The sequence below is a fragment of the Nothobranchius furzeri genome, chromosome 3 (genome assembly GCF_043380555.1).
Source record: "Nothobranchius furzeri strain GRZ-AD chromosome 3, NfurGRZ-RIMD1, whole genome shotgun sequence".
NCBI classification, from domain to species: Eukaryota; Metazoa; Chordata; class Actinopteri; order Cyprinodontiformes; family Nothobranchiidae; genus Nothobranchius; species Nothobranchius furzeri.
Genome location: NC_091743.1, coordinates 72,313,986 through 72,331,321, shown reverse-complemented (window position 1 = coordinate 72,331,321; position 17,336 = coordinate 72,313,986). Strand labels below are relative to the sequence as shown.

The window sequence follows — 17,336 nt, the reverse complement described above, 5'->3', positions numbered from 1 at the left end:
ATCATTGAAGAGCTTTATTGTACGCCTGCCTCCTAGGTAGGTCCTGGCCCCTTAAAAGGGCACAGCGAGCATAGCTTGTCTCCTTTTTCATCTTCAAACAACTAAATCTTTTGAATGAACTTAAACTAACCTATTCTTCAAGCACATGTCCGACAATCCGGTCAGTTTGTGCTCCCCAGGATTTACACGACAAGAACCACCTACTGAAAACTGTCATGTCCAGCGGAGCCAGGCCAGGCCTGGACTCCCGCGCTCTTCTCCTACGGCGTTTCCGGCCATGAGAGCGCTACTTCGTTAGCTAGTTGCTGAGGCTTTCTGTTCCCGCGCCCGTGCTGCATAAGTGGAAGGGCTTATTGGCCAGCACAGTGCTGTCCAGTTTCACTGCTCCTATCCAGTTACTACTCGGCTCCCAGCAGCTCTGGCTTACTGGAATAACGTTAGGAGCCTTACTTAGCTTCGCCTTTTACTAAAGCTGGTTGTTTGGTGTGCTACTCCCACCTCCACTGTGCCCAGTGTTCTGCAGCTGTCTCTGCTGACAGCAGGACTGCTGAAGCATGTGACTCGAATCTGTGCTCTGCTGCTTTGTCTATGCTTCCCGGACACCCGGCTAGCAGACAACTGGTTCAATCAGCTCTGACATGCTGTGTGAACCGCAATATTGCAGCGCTATCGAGACCGCGGTAACCTGCAGGGCTAACCACCATTCAGGTGTCTAGCTGGCCCGAGTTCCATTCAGAACCAGCACTCGGCCGCTGTATCCATTATTCCAGCTCATGCTTGGCGACTCGATGCAGGAAATGTGTGTGATTATGACTGCTTATGAATGTTATTTAAAATAAACGTTCCCTGACAACAAATTGTGTTGTGTGCGTGCGTCAGATCTTATGGCCTTACCATCCTGAAAAAGCCAGATCTCGTCTGATATTGGAAGCGATCCAGGGTAGGGCTTGATCAGTACCTGGATGGGAGACTGCTTGGGAATACTAGGTGCTGTAACCCAGCCTCTGCACATGCGGCTCCTCTCTCATCTTGCCCAGGCCTGGACATGTGCTTGTCACATGGGCACATGGATACACAATATCTACATGGTCAGGCTCCAGTATCGGTATTGCCCTTCTCCATTTGCAGAGACTGTGGAGACCAAACTGACATCAGATCAATCTCCCTCTCAGTTCAGAACAGCTGGAACTACTGGGAAAGTCGGGAGGAATCAAGCCTATTCTCGATCTTTCCGCTTCAAGGCAGTAAGATATTTTTGCCTGTTGACCATGTGACAGGTTCTGAGTTATTTGCATCCAGGCAATCAGTGCACCTCTCATCAACCTGAGAGATGCCAATTTTCACATTCCGGTGATCCCAAAACACAGGAGATTCCTGTGTTTCTCCTTCATTGGAGCTCAGTTTCAGTGCAACATACTTCCTTTCGGGTACTCCCTTGCATTGTGTGCCTCAAGGTGGCGCTCCAACCAATATGCACCAAGGTTATGAAAATCCTCTTTCTAGATGATCTCCTGCTTCTGACCTGCTCCAAGTCCGATGCAGACTCACGGACGTTGGCAGAACTTCAGGTTCGGGTTTTCCGTAAAGGGGGAGGAGAGTTTGATGACTCCTCCTCAGGTGATTCTTGGGAGTGGAACTGAACTCCGGGATCATGAAAGAGCATTTGTCACAGTCCGGGATTATGTACTTAACTGAAATGCTCAGGCACATGCACACACGTCACTCTGTGACGGCACTGACAGCCATTAGAATGATGAGCATGATGAGACACATTTAACGTTGGCTCAGACGTCTCAAGGTTCGCCTGATCCACCACAAGCGTTACATCTTGTCCGTTCCTTCCTCGGTGAGGAGGGATCTGCAACATCAGGTAGTCCCCAGACCCTGAGAAGAGGAGTCCTGCCTGGCTGCGTGGCCTCCCTTGTCTCAATATTTACAGACTCGTTCTGTCAGGATGGGTCGGGACTACATGTTTGTCCCATTCAGTGGGTGACAGCTGGCCTCCATGAATTCATGCACACCTAAATGTGTTAGAAGTCCTGATGAGTCCACAAAGCGATTCTCCACTTTGCAACTCTGCTCCAATCCACAATGTTGTTGTTCACTCGGACAATCAAGTCGCAAACGTGAACCGCTGAGGCGGGATTCACTCTGCCATGCTTCTGTGGGTAGCCAGAACGCTTCTGTGCTGGGCTCAGACACACCTTCTGTCTATAAAAGTGGTTTGCAACCTGGGCATTTTGAATGTTAAAGCTGACATCATATCCAGATGTGGCCCATATCACTTGGAGTGGCGTCACCACCCCGATCTCGTGTCTCATTTTGGGAGAGTTTCAGGGATGCGGCTTTGAATCTGCTTGCGTCTTGCGAGAACACACTCTGCAGACTGTGGTTTTCTTTTTTAGCGCACAAGATTGTCTCCTGTTTGGTACGCTTTAGCCCACAAATCATGGTTCAGGCTCCTACTTTACATTTTCCCCCGGTTCTGCTAATTCCCAGCCTCTTGGTATGAATTGGGCAGTTACAGCTATCAATTGTTCTGGAAGCCCATCAACGCAGCGCAGCTCCTTGGTCTTCGGAACTGCTGCTGTTGGTGCCAGCGCATCTGTGGCGCCTGTTTTGGGGGGAGGATGCGCTCCTGCAAGCAGGCGGAGCCATCAGACACCCACCAATCCTGAATCTATATTTGTGGGTTTGATTGCTAAACTCAGTGTCTCTTGGTCTACCACCCGACGTGATCCAGACCATTTGGAATGCTCGCACTTCATCCACAGTGGTCTCACATTCTGCTAAATGGGCTGCATTTCTGCGCTTATGTGAGGAGTGAACTTGATCTCCTCTCCTGCCCATTAGCCAACATTCTGTCTTTCGTACGGATGAGTACACAAATATGTGAGACTCTGCACTGGGATCTGGCTGTGGTTCTGCGCGGACTGTCCTAGGCTTCCTTTAAACCTTTGGGCCAGGTTCCAATAAAGGTTTTGTTCCTCAAAACCGCATTGTTGCTGGATTTGACGTAATTTAAGAGAATTGGTGACCTAACTTCTCTCTCTGTCTTGCCATCTTATCTCAGGAACTGGAATGATGGGTGTACAGCTGTTCTCTGACCCAAACCCCGCATTCTACCCTAAAGAGGATCACAAACTCTTTCAGGTCCTGAACCATTTCTCTGGTGGGGTTTTCCTTCACCTCATGTGTCAGAGTAAGATGCAGCATCCCACCTGCTATGCCCAGTGCGTGCACTCAGACTCTTAAGTCTTTCGCACAGCTCAGCTGTGTACTCCGCAGCAGCTGTTTGTTCTCTACAGTGATTGTTCAAAAGGGCAACCTCTGTCATCTCAGCATCTTCCACATTGGCTGTGTGACGTCTTCACAAGTACCTATGCTTCATCTGGCTTGGACGCTCCAGTCAGACTAAAAGTACATTCTAATCAGACGGTTTCTTCCTCTGTTGCATTGCGAGCTGGAATGTCTGTAGCAGTCATATGCATGGCTGTTTCACGATTTTCACCACTTGTTTTACGTCAGAGATGTGTTCACCAGCCTCGTTACCAATGTGGTGCTAACGCACAGTTTGGCTTAATCACAGCTGTCGCTGGAAGTTCTTATCAGAGACTTTGCAGTTTCGTTTTTGTCATCCTTGTGTTCTTAAACACCCTTGTTGACATGTCCTTACAATATGTCACATTGTGTCCTCTAGGTTGTGACAGTTTCTCTCCCACCAGTTGCTTGGGGTTGATTCTCATCAGCTATGCGCTGATCATATACTGTCATCATGTCCTCCAGCTGTTCTCTCATGTTTACTTCCGCCGACAGCTATAGAGGTTTATTAGGTGGAGCCTCTTAGTCCGCTCAGGTTTAGTTCTGAACCAGTGGGGCGTTGACTATATCTGGCTCCGCCTTTAATCCAATAGGCGATGGCTTAAAGGGCGGAGCTATATGAAATAGAACGTTGGTTACGTTTTGTAACCCCAGATTCTATGAGTATAGCGTAGCCCTTTAAGCATCCTGGCCCCACTGGTTCTTTGGGCTCAATAAGACTTATGGGGACGAGCTATGCTCGCTATGCCCCTTTAAGGGGCCAGGACCCACCTAGGAGGTGGGTGTACATAAAAGCTCTTCAATGATTGCTTAAGGGGATGGGATTAATTCAATAGGCGATGGCTTAAAGGGCTACGCTATACTCATAGAATCTGGGGTTACAAAACGTAACCAACGATTAACTCTTGACCCCAAACTTTGGACCGTTTCTGCCGTTTACAATGGTTTCTGTCTTTGCTGCTTTCTCTATTTTCTTCCACTGCACTTACAGCACCACATGTGCATCAGTAAAATATGTTCAGACTGTGGTGCGCACATTTAACAAAGCTTCAAATCAGTAAAAAAAATGAATCAAGGAATTTAATTAATTGAACTATTCAAATCATTCGATGATTCGATCCAGCCCTAGTATAATGTTTGATTGCTGATTTGATTATTTTTACTGCTGGCTACATAACAAACTGCCCCAATGAGAAAAGAAAGAGTCCTTGATCCTTCCTGTCCACTCTGACTATTAGCTTACTGTTCTTCTCAGACACTGTCTGAATATTATTCAGCCATAACTATTTATGTTTAGTGTCAAACGTCTAATCTCCTCTTCTCCTCAGCTCCCGCCTCTCTCCTCTGACTAGATCATAGACAGGAAAAGATGGAGCCACACATACAGTTTCCTCTTTACGGGGGAAAACAAATCCAGATTTGCCAGATAACTTCCACATATAAGCAAGCATCCACTCCTGTGATTATACTGCTAAGAGGCATAATTTAAGTTTCAGTGTCAGACATTTTAGATCTGTCGCAACACAAACAAAAAGCTTGAAACGTGCTGATAAAAACATCAAAACACCTCAGAAACCTCCAGCTCAAAGTGGTTGTTTGCAACAGCTAAACTAAGGTTTGATCATGTTTTGTTGGTTGTTTTCATCCTGCCACATTTAATTTAGGAGTTTCCAGAACTGTGGGATTGGAGACAGATTAAAACTCATCCCAGTCCAATCATGTTGCATCTATAAATCGTCAGAGGTGTGGATTATAATGTTACCCTGTCGATACAGAGATGATGAAAGAAGCTGAAGCTCTGACTCCAATCCAATCATGGTTCACTCTGAGATCTATGAGCTGTCAGGGCTATGGACTATATGACAACTGTGTGTAAATGGAGGTGGAGAGGGTGAGTGTGGGAGATGAAGATCCAATCTCATCAGAACTACAAGCTGTCAAATGTGGGTTATGCTCTGTGACAATCTTATCAGCCGCATCAACATTAAGTAGGAAGAAAAAAGGATTATATGATGATGACTCCATCTATGAAACCAAGAAGAGGATTATTTCCTCCAGGCAGTCATGCAAATCTGTGTTTTTACACAATAACAGAGATTAACCCGACAAGAGATAAGAAGAAATGTGTTAAAACTGATTTTGTGTGCTTCTTTTGTGTGTTTACTTCATTTAGACCAGATGAAGGGTCAGTCGTCTGACCCAATGGCTTTAGTCTTTTTATAGATGGAAAATAACAGCTTTAAGATTATTTCTGACCGTTTTAAACATAAAGCCATCATGACACTGTGAGCCTATTATCACAATTCCTGTGACCTCTAACTAGGGCTGCTCAATTAATCGAATTTTAATCACAATTACGATCTGACTTTTGAACGATTATAAAAACAAAACAAGCCGATTATTCGCTCCTCCCGCTTGCGCTGCCCTGAGTTGCAAATGAAGCGCTCCTCCCAACTTAGTGACTTTGATGCTATTTCCAACAGCTTTTCAGACCCCCTTCTTGACTTTCTAAATCTTAATAATACCTAGCGAACACCTCAGAAACATCTCTGGTAACCCTTAGCTACTTTCTGGATAACTGCTGTCGACATTTCCTGCAGGTTAGCTAAACACTCCGCCTGCGCTCCGGACCGTTCTTCAGGACATTAGGAAAGGGAATGATGTAGCGATGTGTCAGTCGCTAAAGAAACAGCTCTCAGAGCCGGCTCCCTGTTGGACTAACCGGAGTGAGTGACACACACACCGCACCTGCGGGCTCCTGAGCCGCTAAAAACGGCTAATGTGCGTGTGCGGCACGCTAAACACACGTGCAGCTTGCCCCTGAGACCGGGTTGGGGGGTAGGGGGTGCAGCTGTGGTTGGGACAATTATTACATTAACTGATGGACTTGTAAATAAATAGTTTATAAATAAGGTAGAATAAGTTCCTCACGCTGATAACTAATAACTAATCTCTCTGAGGACACGGTGCTAGTGCACTCTCCTACAGCACCTTGACACGACTAAATACGTATTATGCAACATTTTGTGAACATCAATTTATTTACATTTGTTATAAATGCCCCTGTATAATTCTTGCCATCAGTATTTGCAAGATATTGGTATTTGGGTCTGTACTGGTTAGACTTAAATGAGTTAAACCAAGGTCTATAGCCCTTGGGTCATAAACTATGAGCTGTAAGTATATTGGTCTTTATATACTGGGAATCAGGAGTTATTTTAGTGATCATCTTGTTTCTTATTTATTTTTGTCCTGATTGTGCCCTGAGCAATTTTATGACTGAATAAAAACAAATAAAATCAACATAAATTGAAAAATCGTCTTAAATAATCGAGATCTCAATTTCAGTCACAATAATCATGATTATTATTTTTGCCATAATCGAGCAGCCCTACCTCTAACCTTACATGGACAACTAACAAAACTACCATCATTAGAAGGCTCAGCAGCAGGTCGATGAGGGTGTCATAACCTCTCTTTACTGGTGTGCGGTGCAGAGCATCCTGACATCATATAAGTCTGGTATGAGAGACGGTCTGAGTCTGAGAAGAAGGTTATGCTAAGGGTAAAAACCCTCAAGGCCTGAATAACAAGGCTGAGGAACCAATCATGACCTCTGACCCTTGAGCTGTATTCTACACTTAGTTTACTACGTTCTGATTAATTAATGAACTGTGGATTAATTATTTTTTAGGCTAGTGAAAACACTTAATTCTCCCAAGTCTCTATCAGGTTGTTAAGAAAAAAGGATTGAATCGTATAATTTACACATCGAAACAGATTTTTTTCTACCTGTTGATTATCAAACACATTTGAGAAGTTAAAGTTGATTAGATTAGATAAATGTTCTCATTGAGGTAGAAACAATTCTAATTCCCAGAGATTGGAGAACTCTCTCTTTCCCCTCGAGTCCTCAGACTTTTATTTGAAAAAAAAAAAACATTTTTCACTAACGCAGTTTAGGAATGTATATCAACATTATTTTAATCTGAATTAAAAGGAATTAAAAGTTAAATGAATAAACTAAATAAAACAATAAATAAATAAATTTTACTTTCAAGATGTTATGATTTGAGTGATACATTTAACATTTAGCTTGGAGCTACATGACAAACGTATCTGAATAAATATTCATTTAAACAAGAGAAAAATAACAACGGCTGTGTGAGTCTCTGCAGATATAAGTCTGATTAAATGAAAATGTCTGTCAGCTTTACTGTTGGGTTGATTGATGCTCTGATTCTTTAATAAAGATGCCTGCAAGTTAACCCAACAAAGTTAAAACAATGACCAACTCTAAGAAGAAGAATCAGACCATTTGTTCCTGTCCGGTTCCATCAGACCCACCACCGTCAGAGCGGCGATCGGCCCATCGCTTGTCTACCACGAGGAGAGATCACGAGCCGTGATGGCGATCACGCTTGACAGCCGCCGCCCACCACCGACGGATGAGATGGTTAACTGACAAGAGGCGGCCGTGCTGAGAGCGAGACGTTAAAATGGTTAGATCGTATCAGATCTTCACTGCTGGCAGGTTTCTGCCTGATGGAGAGAAAATTAGACGAGAGATAAAGATGATGATGATGTATGGGAGCTCTGACTGACAAGACGGAGAGATAATAGGATGGAACATTATCGCAGCTTATAAAACAGTTTAGCCTCTGACTGACAGGAAGCTAGACTTTAATCCTCTGGTATTCATGTGGCATTCAACCAATAAAAAAAGAGTTTCCATCAGCCAGAAAGCAAATAAAAACACAATCCTGGAGACCAGTTGTCTGTTAGTGTTTATCTTCAACCCTGGGAACCGGACAGCAGATTATAACACCATTAAAGGCTGGTAATCTGACAGAGTGAGCAACAGATTCCCACTCATCTGCTCACAGTAAAAATACACCAGTAAAGATAAGAATAGTCACCATAAAGTAAAAAATATTCATTTTGAATTCAAACTTTTCCTATAACTGCAGAAAGAAGACCACTTTTAAAGCCTGGAGATAAGATTTTGTAGAAAGAATAAATCATTTTAGCATTTTTATTCAGTTTCACAAATGGCACAAAAGTGAAACAAAAAACAACTTGGAAATGTATTAATATTAAGAGACAAATTTAGTGTGTTCAAATAAAATAGCTCAATTATAACTTTACTGACCCAAATCTGACTTGGTTTATTTGATGTGATTGCTGTGGATTTGGTTCAAACCTAACTGAACTTGTTTTGGATTATAAATGTCTTCAGTTTAAGGATAAAGAGATTAAAAAAAAGTATTGTGGCTCTCAAATAATCATCCTAGTCCTGAATATGTATTACTGCTTTGGTCAAACTGTATCTGACAAACGGTCACGTCAGTCAAACTGGAAAAAAACGAAGACGGAGGTGGATCAAGATGCAGAGATAAAGTAAGGATGAAACAGAGAGAAGACGTGTGAAAAGGCTGTGAGGGACAGTATGAGCTGAGTGAGAAAGTGAGACTGTAGGCGATATATGGAGGTCAAAAAGGTCAGAAATGAGATGGATAGACACACCGCCTGATTGCCATTTGGCGTTTGACGACGGAAGAGAAACCAGCTGAGGTCACGTCAACTTACTGAGTCCGCCAACTCAGATAGATGGAAGGAGAGATTTAAAGAGAAAGATCTGTTTTTCTCCTGATGTGGAAAATGTCAGAATTGGATAAAAAACTCAGTATTTATGTTAGAAATGTGGGCAACTAAACCAGCACTATTATTTAAATGTGTCCTAAAAATAAATTATTAAAAACCAGAAATTTATCAGATTAAATTTTAACGTCATTTTGTAGATGTCACTATGACTGAAAGGATTTGCAACTTTCTGTACAAAATATATATTTTTCATGAGTTAAAGGGCGAAAAATTTTAAAGCCTATAAGCCACGCCCACTTTTTAATCATTTTCAAAATATAGCTTAAGGGTCCTATGATTAGCATATCTGCCAAGTTCTGTGAAAATCCATCCAGCCGCTTCGCTCAAACAAACTTTTTGACTCTTTAGCGCCCCCTATTGGTGAATCCAAACAAAATCTAGTAGATAAAGCTTACCGTTCATACTTTGTAAGGGTCTAGAGTCTCATTGTTTTATCTTCAAAAATGGTGAAGATATAATCAATTAGGACATGTGCTAGCTAGCGCACTGAATTTGACGTGGTGGCATTAGCCCAATTTTTGATAATTTTGCATTTTTCTTCATCTCAAAAACTTATCCTTTTTCTGTCAAGTTATTCCCAATGAATGAGGAGCTAATTAAAAAAAACCTCAATAAAACTAAAGTGAGCAGAACCAAACCAGTTCATCTGATTAATCCCAATTGATCCAAGTGTCTCACCATCACTCCAAGTCTCCCTAAAGGTGAAGATCAAAACATGTAGGAACCTACCTGTTGGAAGAGCCGGGTCCATGGTGGGTTTTTCCCAGGAGTTGACTTGTTCCCAAGTAAATCCATTGGTTCCCAGTGACACGCTGTACCCACAGCTGCTGTAAGACTCTTCAAACGAACAGCCACCTGAAAACAGAGGAAATGATTGGAATTAATGACGTGGAGCAGAAGGTGGGAAAAAGCCTAAAAAGTCATGACAACCAGCATTCACTTAGAAACATTAGCAGACCAGTGAGTCATGGATTACTCTTTTTACTACTTTTAAAAAAAAACTCAATTTACTAATTAAAAGAGAAAAACTTTCCTTTCATGTCCCAACGTTCAGAATTTCTGTCATGGTGTCCCACAAGCTTCTGTGCTGGGGCCTTTACTCTTCCTCCTCTACAGCACATCATGAGCTCTTTTAAAGGAATCTCCTACCATCTTTAAGCAGATGACATCCAACTGCACTTTTCCTTTAAGCCCCATGAGATGTCTAAGCTGCAGCTGTTACACACCTGTGTAATTTTCCAATAAAATATGGATTATCAATATTTTTGAATACATTTACATTTTATTGACAATTTATTAAAAGCGACCACTTGCAAAACATTACATAAGTGCTCTAGACTTTATTGTAACCTGGATGGCTGGGAAATCTCTACAGCTGAATGAAGATGAGACTGAGATCCTCATCCATGCCCCAGACAAGCTGGTCAGCTTGTTTCTCACACCAAACCCTCTGTTAGGGATCTTCATCATCATCATCATCATCATCATCATCATCAATTTACACAACTGCAAATACAACTAAGAAACAAACCTGCCTAATTTAAAGCTAATGAATAAAAATGTGTATTTATCCTAGATTTAAAAAACGCAAGTGATGGAGCTGTTCCACAACCGAGGCCCAACTACCGAAAAGGCTCACCCACAGGGGCGGCGTTAGGCCCGGCTACTTGGGCTGAAGCCCCAGATGTTTCATGAAAAGCCCCGGATCTAAATCGCGGAAGTAACATGCAGTACCAAAGTTCAACAGAGGGGGGACAGCTGGCAGTAGTTTGTATACAGCCTGCCTGAGCCTCCACCACTGAAGAAGAAGCCCTTCTGCAGCCGGCTTCTTCTACAGTCTGCCTGAAACGCATGTGTGACGATGGACATAAGGATGTTTTTTAGAAAAAAGTACAACAACAGAACCCCAGCTTTGATGAGACTGGTGTTGACTCAGGTTTGTGAGTCTTATTTGAAAATATTTGTTGTGCTGCTTTGCCTAAAGTTAGCTTATCAGGTAAAGTGGTTGGAGAAAGAAAGGGAATATTTACTAGCATCTCACACTAAACACTAACAGGAACAATATTTTGCCCTGAAAATGCTTAATTTGTAGCTTCAGATTAAAAATTTTGTGGTACAAGACATATATGATGTTGACTAGTGCGTGTCACGTGTGTGTGCGCGCGTGCGTGTGTGTGTGTGTGTGTGTTAAGCCCCGGATCTTCTTCAGTCCTAAATCCGCCCCTGCTCACCCACCTCGCGTTTCAAGGTTATAGCTTGGGGTAGACAGCAGACACTGGTCTGCAGACCTCAGTGAATGTATTGGAGCATGGCAGTTTACAAGTGGCTTAAGATACTTACGCCTCCCCAGATAAAACTTTAAAAACAAAGACTAAAACCTCTAAATTTATTCTAAAACAGACTGGTAGCCAGTGTAAGTCTGTCAGCACTGGGGTGATGTGGTCCCTCCCACTTGTACCAGGCAGAAACCTAGCTGCTGCATTTTGCACCAACAGCAATCAGTTGTCAAAGTCAAAGTCAGTTTTATTGTCAATTCTACCACATGTACAGGACATACAGAGAAATTAAATTACGTTACTCTCAAACTCTCGATAAAGAACGGGAGAGAGAGAGAGAAGCCGCTGCGTGTGCACACGCCGCCAGCATTTCATTAGATGAAAAGGAGATTACATACATGAGGATGAGTTGGGGGAAGGAAAAAAAAGCATACCAGAGTTACTCCAGGCAGGGCGTAGCTTTACTATGCAAAAAAAACGCCTCAAACATATAAGCACGAACATCACAGTTCACAACATGAGACTCCAATAGGGAGGCGGGGGGGTGGGGTCTGGGATCTTGTTTCCCCAGCGGGAGCAGCCCTGCATGGCGCTCAGCCAACTGTAGCCACAGGTGGGAGGGAGATCTTGGGAGGAGCGCAGAGCACATTGAGTCCTGCAGACTGATGACCTAGCTAGGCAGAAGTCCACAATAGGGTTGTCACGGTATGAAAATTTAACCTCACGGTTATTGTGACCAAAATTATCACGGTTTTCGGTATTATCGCGGTATTTTTTAAACGGTGTTGCATATGTTCAGAAAGCATTGATAGTCCTGTTCTACACAAACTGAAATAGTTCTGAAAAGGTTTAACAGTGTTTATTAAAGCTAAAATAACACAAAGCCTTAGCAAAAGTGCAACTTTTCACAAGTAAAGGAACAAATAGCTTATTTTTCTGGAACATGTTACAGTAGTCAGTGCAGGTTTAAATTATACAAATCCAAACATTCGAAACATAAACAATATGTAAACAAATCAAAGAAACACCACTTGTTTTCTCATACACTTGTTTTCTTCATTATCAAAATGAAAATCTAAAACTCCAGTCCACACTTGACTTGAGCACTGTACAAGTCAACCTTAAAAAAATATGTATTTAAAATAAATAGCCACTTTAAACAAATTACTAAAATAACTACTACACTATGTAATCAAATCCAAACGTTCAAGTATAAATGGCATTGAATAAGTAAACAAACCAATGACAAGGAACTAATTGTATATTTCTCTTCATCATCAACAAATAAGATGCTTCATCCAGAAACAGGGTGTCCGTGACACGGTTTAAATGCTGGCAGAGGACGCTGCGGCTGCAGTATATAGTGACTCGTTGCATTCTCCCTCAGCCAAAAGTCCTCACGTCATGCATTTAAGCTAAAATGTTAATGTTAACCTACCTTGCACTGGCTGTAGAGACGTGGGTGATGGTCACGCAGATGTGCCATTAGATTTGAAGTGTTGTTGCCTTTTGCAGACACTTGTTTCCTGCACGTTCTGCAAACGGGATAGCCGTCTTCTATTAACTGTCCCTCAGCATTTTTCAGAAATCCAAAATATGCCCATACTTCCAATTTAGTCTTCTTTGAGGGCTGATGGATGTCCTGGGCGCTGCCGTCTCCTCCTTCGGCCATTATTTCAGCTTCAAAGTTTTGGTGCCGTTGCAAACTAAAAAGTGCGTGTGCGCGCCGCGGGAACTTCAGCTGAAGCGACGGTGGCTGGTAAGGGTCATCGCACCGAAACCGCGGCCACGGTAAACCCACCGAGATAATATAGTTTTTTAAAAACTGGACGGTTATTTTTATTGTCAACTTTTTTACCGGGGTTTACCGCTATACCGGTTACCGTGACAACCCTAGTCCACAATCCGAAGGCGGGGTGGGTGTTGGACGGGTTTTCACAGCATCTGTCTGAATTCTTTCCTTCGTGGGGGTTGTTGTTAGCAGCTTGAAGGCTGCCTTGGCGTCAGATTTGGATAACAAGACTTTGTTTAGGTCAGGCAGAGATAATTTTTCTCTCTACCTTCAGTCTGTAACCAATCATTCAAGTCCTCCAGTGAAGCCAATTTAGGTTTTAAACATCTCCACACCATCCGGTGACCCTCTGCGAGATGACATCCATTTTGCTCACTAATACCAGTAACGCAGCTAGGACATTGTCCAGCTTACGGTTCACCTCGAGTAACGTCCCAGTCTGTGAGGCATCCGCCCGGGCGGTGCCTTCCGTGGGTGCGGTTCGCCCTCCAATCGCTCCCGTCTGCCTAAATTCCCGGAAAACCAGATATCCTCCCACTCCAATCAGAAGAAATCCAGTGATCATCAGGCCAAATATCCACATATCTTCAACATCCTCAATGGACAACTGAGAGAGGCAAACGATCCTCCACTCTTTCCAGGAATCGAGCGCATATCCCGCTGCGTGTGTCCCTTGAGGGCAATTAGGAGCCCCCTCCTCCATTCTCATCCTAGAAAAAATTTTATCAATCGCGTTGAATGACCAGTTAATTAAGTCCATTTTCCAAAAAAATAGGGATTTCCAGAAGAAATGCAGAGAAGCACTCTGTAGGCAGACAGGACAAAGAGCCTTGGGAAAAAAAGATAAGAGAGCAAGAGCAGAAGCGTCTGTACTCTGCGAGTGCCGGAAGAGAGGTTGTGGTTTGACCTTTGACCCAGCTCTCATCCTGGATTCTCATGTCAGTTCTCTTGTTCACTCTCCCTTCTTCCATCTCAGCAACATTGCTAGGGTGAGTCCCATTCTGTCCCGTTCTGAACCTGAGACAGTTCTCCACACCTTTATCTCCTCACGCTTAGACTACTGTAACGCTCTTTTCACGTGTCTGAGCAAAACCTCCCTGAACCGTCTGCAGGTGGTTCAGAATGCCTGTGCTCGGCTTCTGACCAAGTCCTCCGAATACACCCACATCACCCCGCTTCTCCTCCAGCTTCACTGACTGTCAGTCAACTTCAGGGTTCATTTCAAGATCCTGGTTCTGGTCTTTAGGGCCTTACATGGACAAGCACCATCATACATCGATGATCTTCTTAAGCCTGATTTATGCTTCTCCGTCTGCGTCAGTGCGGAGACACGCAACGCCATTATCCGTCCTTGCGTAAGGATCCGGCAGGCACGCAAGTACGTACGGAGTCGAGCCCACTTTTTTAAACATCCGTCGAACGAAACGGATTACGCAAGCTTGTGATTGGTCAGGACGCCGCTGTTGTTTACAGCGCCGCCATTGCAAAGAGAGCCGAGTTTAACTAGCAGCAGACACGGAGAAGCTTGAAGAATACCTCGCGAATAAACTCTAAAAATATGAATGTTTAATCCTCCCGTGACTAGAGGAGTGAAAAGATGCGTAGCAAGCGTTTTATTTGTGGATGGAAATGACAGGAAACGTGGGTTTAGAGGTGGGGAGCGCATGAAGAGGTGGGAGAATGAGAGACAAATATGTCCGTGTTAAAAGTCTCTTATATACACAAAAAACACAATATAAACACATGATCTTGGACCGATACATGACATGATACCATAGAACAGCGCTACGCCCTCTGTGGTCCTGCCGGGCAATTGCTTTGCAACACTCCCCAGGAGACGGAGAAGTATGAGAGCAAAACGCTTCCGTCAATCCGTGCATGTCTGTCCCTTGCGGAGCTGACGGAGAAGCATAAACCAGGCTTTAGTCCCTACACCCCCAGCAGGTCCCTGAGGTCCAGTGACCAAAGCCTACTGTTTGTGCAGCAAACCAGGTTAAAGATCAAAGGTGACAGATAATTTGCTGCTGTGGCCCCCAGGCTCTGGACCTCTCTCCCCCTGAGCTTGAGATCAGTAGACTCAGTGGTCTCCTTCAAAGTAACATCAGATAGTTTTTTTTTTTCACTTTAAGTTAGCACTTTAACATTGATTTCAGTGATTGTTGAGAGAAACCTGACCAGTTTCATTTCTTATAACACTGCTGTCAGTTTTGTGGAGCAGGTAGGTGTCGTAGGAGGCAGTCTACCTGCTTTAAGGCTGTTAGCTGTTATGCAGGCAGTTAGCATTTTCAATTAGCTGGTTGTGAATAAGAAGCACAAGAAGAAGAAAAAGAAGTAATTTGCTTTTTCTATTGACATCATGCCGGCATCTGGATATAAAAGTAAAAGGGTAATGTCTTTGTGGGCAAAGCAGAGAGCTAAAACTAAGGTGAACATCGAAGCTAAAGGAGACTACAAAATCAGACTGATGGTGACCTGGCTTTGTTGTTACTGGACCAACAGTGTGGGTCATTTTACTTACTGCTTTTTTAGTATTAGTTGGCTCATGTCAGTGTTAGCTTGTTGTTAGCGCTAGCTACAGCAGGCTACAGCAGGGTTGTTTAGAGCAGCAGTAGCTCAACAGTTAGAGCGGATTGACCAGTAATCGGAAAGTTGCAGGTTTGATCCCGGCGCTGGACAGAGAATTCTGCTGTTGTGTCCTTGGGCAAGACACTTAACCCACTTTGCCTGCTGGTGGTGGTTGGAGGGACTGGTGGCGCCTGTGCTCGGCAGCCTCGCCTCTGTCAGTGTGCCCCAGGGCAGCTGTGGCTACATCGTAGCTCATCACCATCAGTGTGTGAATGCGTGCGTGAGTGGATGAATGATACACTGTAGCGTAATGCGCTTTGGAATCCTTACTCTGAGAGGCGCTATACAAGTGCGAGTCATTAATCATCTATAATTTACCACAGTTGTAATTCCACTTTCAACCAGTAGGGCAGAGGAGCAGGAAACTTTCTAGTATTCTTTTAAAAAGTAGTTTAAAACTATATATTATCCGTTTTGTTCTTGTGAAGGGCCTTGACATCATTACCTTGAGAGGTGCTTTATACAAAGATTGTTTCTTGTTCTTCTTAAAAGTGAAAAAAGAGCCGTTTGTTTGATCTGAAGTTGAACAGAACTTTAATGGGATACTACTTGATGCAATAAAAATGCATACATTTCCTCATTAAGGTCATAAAACATATGATACCAAATGTCCAATTGTTTACATTGGGTTTAGTTTATTTTCCTTTCATTTAAAAGCAGCTTTTAGCTGCCAGTTTGGTTTTATTATTATCGTTATTATATCACTAATTAAGTTGTCAGCGTGGTCTGAAAGAGCCAGATTAAGTCACACAGGCTGAAGAGAAGAAAGAAAAATGAGGAATGAAGTGAGCGAGATGAAGAGAAAGCTTTATGTGTCAACATGATTAAGTCACAGTGTCTCATCATTATTTCATGGCCCTGCTCAGACACATTTTCCACTACATTAGCTTTCACCGTTAGCCTCGAGCAGTACACACACACACACACACACACACACACACACACACACACACACACACACACACACACACACACACACACACACACACACACACACACACACACACACACACACACACACACACACACACAGTAGATATATGCTTTGAGACACGAGCAGTTTAATTTGTTTTGAAGTATTTGAAATGGGAGAATGTCACCATTTCATTTAATTAAACCAAAAAACATTGGCTGATTCGGTCTGCTTTTTTGTTCCTGTAATCATCTGATGCCATGACTGAGATTGGACCCGATCAGAACCGCAGGAATAAATCTTCATCTCTTTATCACTTCAACTCATGGAGAGAAAACCTCTGTTGGACCCAAGAACCCACAATACGGGACAGAAATTGAGTCCAATGCGGAGGTGAAATAAATTGCAGTTCCACCCTCATCCACTGGGGGCTGGTGTCAGAAGCGAGCAAATCCTCATTGGCTCCCATGTTAAAAATACCAATTTCACAGCAGAAATAAACATGTTTACAGCCTGGTACCAAAACATGTTTTTGGTTTAAATGATTTAGTTTACACTCATGACAACTCTGAGGGGAGTGAATTGTTTTCACTCTCTTCTGTTTAAGTGTATTAAAAGTCTAAAATTCTATATAATTAATGAGCATCACATGACCACAGAGCTAGCTCCGGGGAAATGCCTCGGTAGAGCCTCGGCCTCGCCTGAAAACTGTTCAGTCATTTTCAGTCTCTCAATTTAGACCATT

General features: G+C 43.2%; 1 protein-coding gene across 17 annotated transcripts in view; it reads right to left on the bottom strand.

Moving 5' to 3' along the window:
• Nucleotides 1–17,336, bottom strand: part of ptprt (protein tyrosine phosphatase receptor type T) — a 345,765-nt gene that overhangs the window by 279,329 nt on the left and 49,100 nt on the right. For all 17 annotated transcript variants that reach the window (XM_054732036.2, XM_054732027.2, XM_054732015.2 and 14 more), the window contains exon 2: nt 9,715–9,840. In XM_054732036.2, the coding sequence (XP_054588011.1) occupies nt 9,715–9,840 (126 nt within the window). The remainder of the gene's footprint in view (nt 1–9,714; nt 9,841–17,336) is intronic.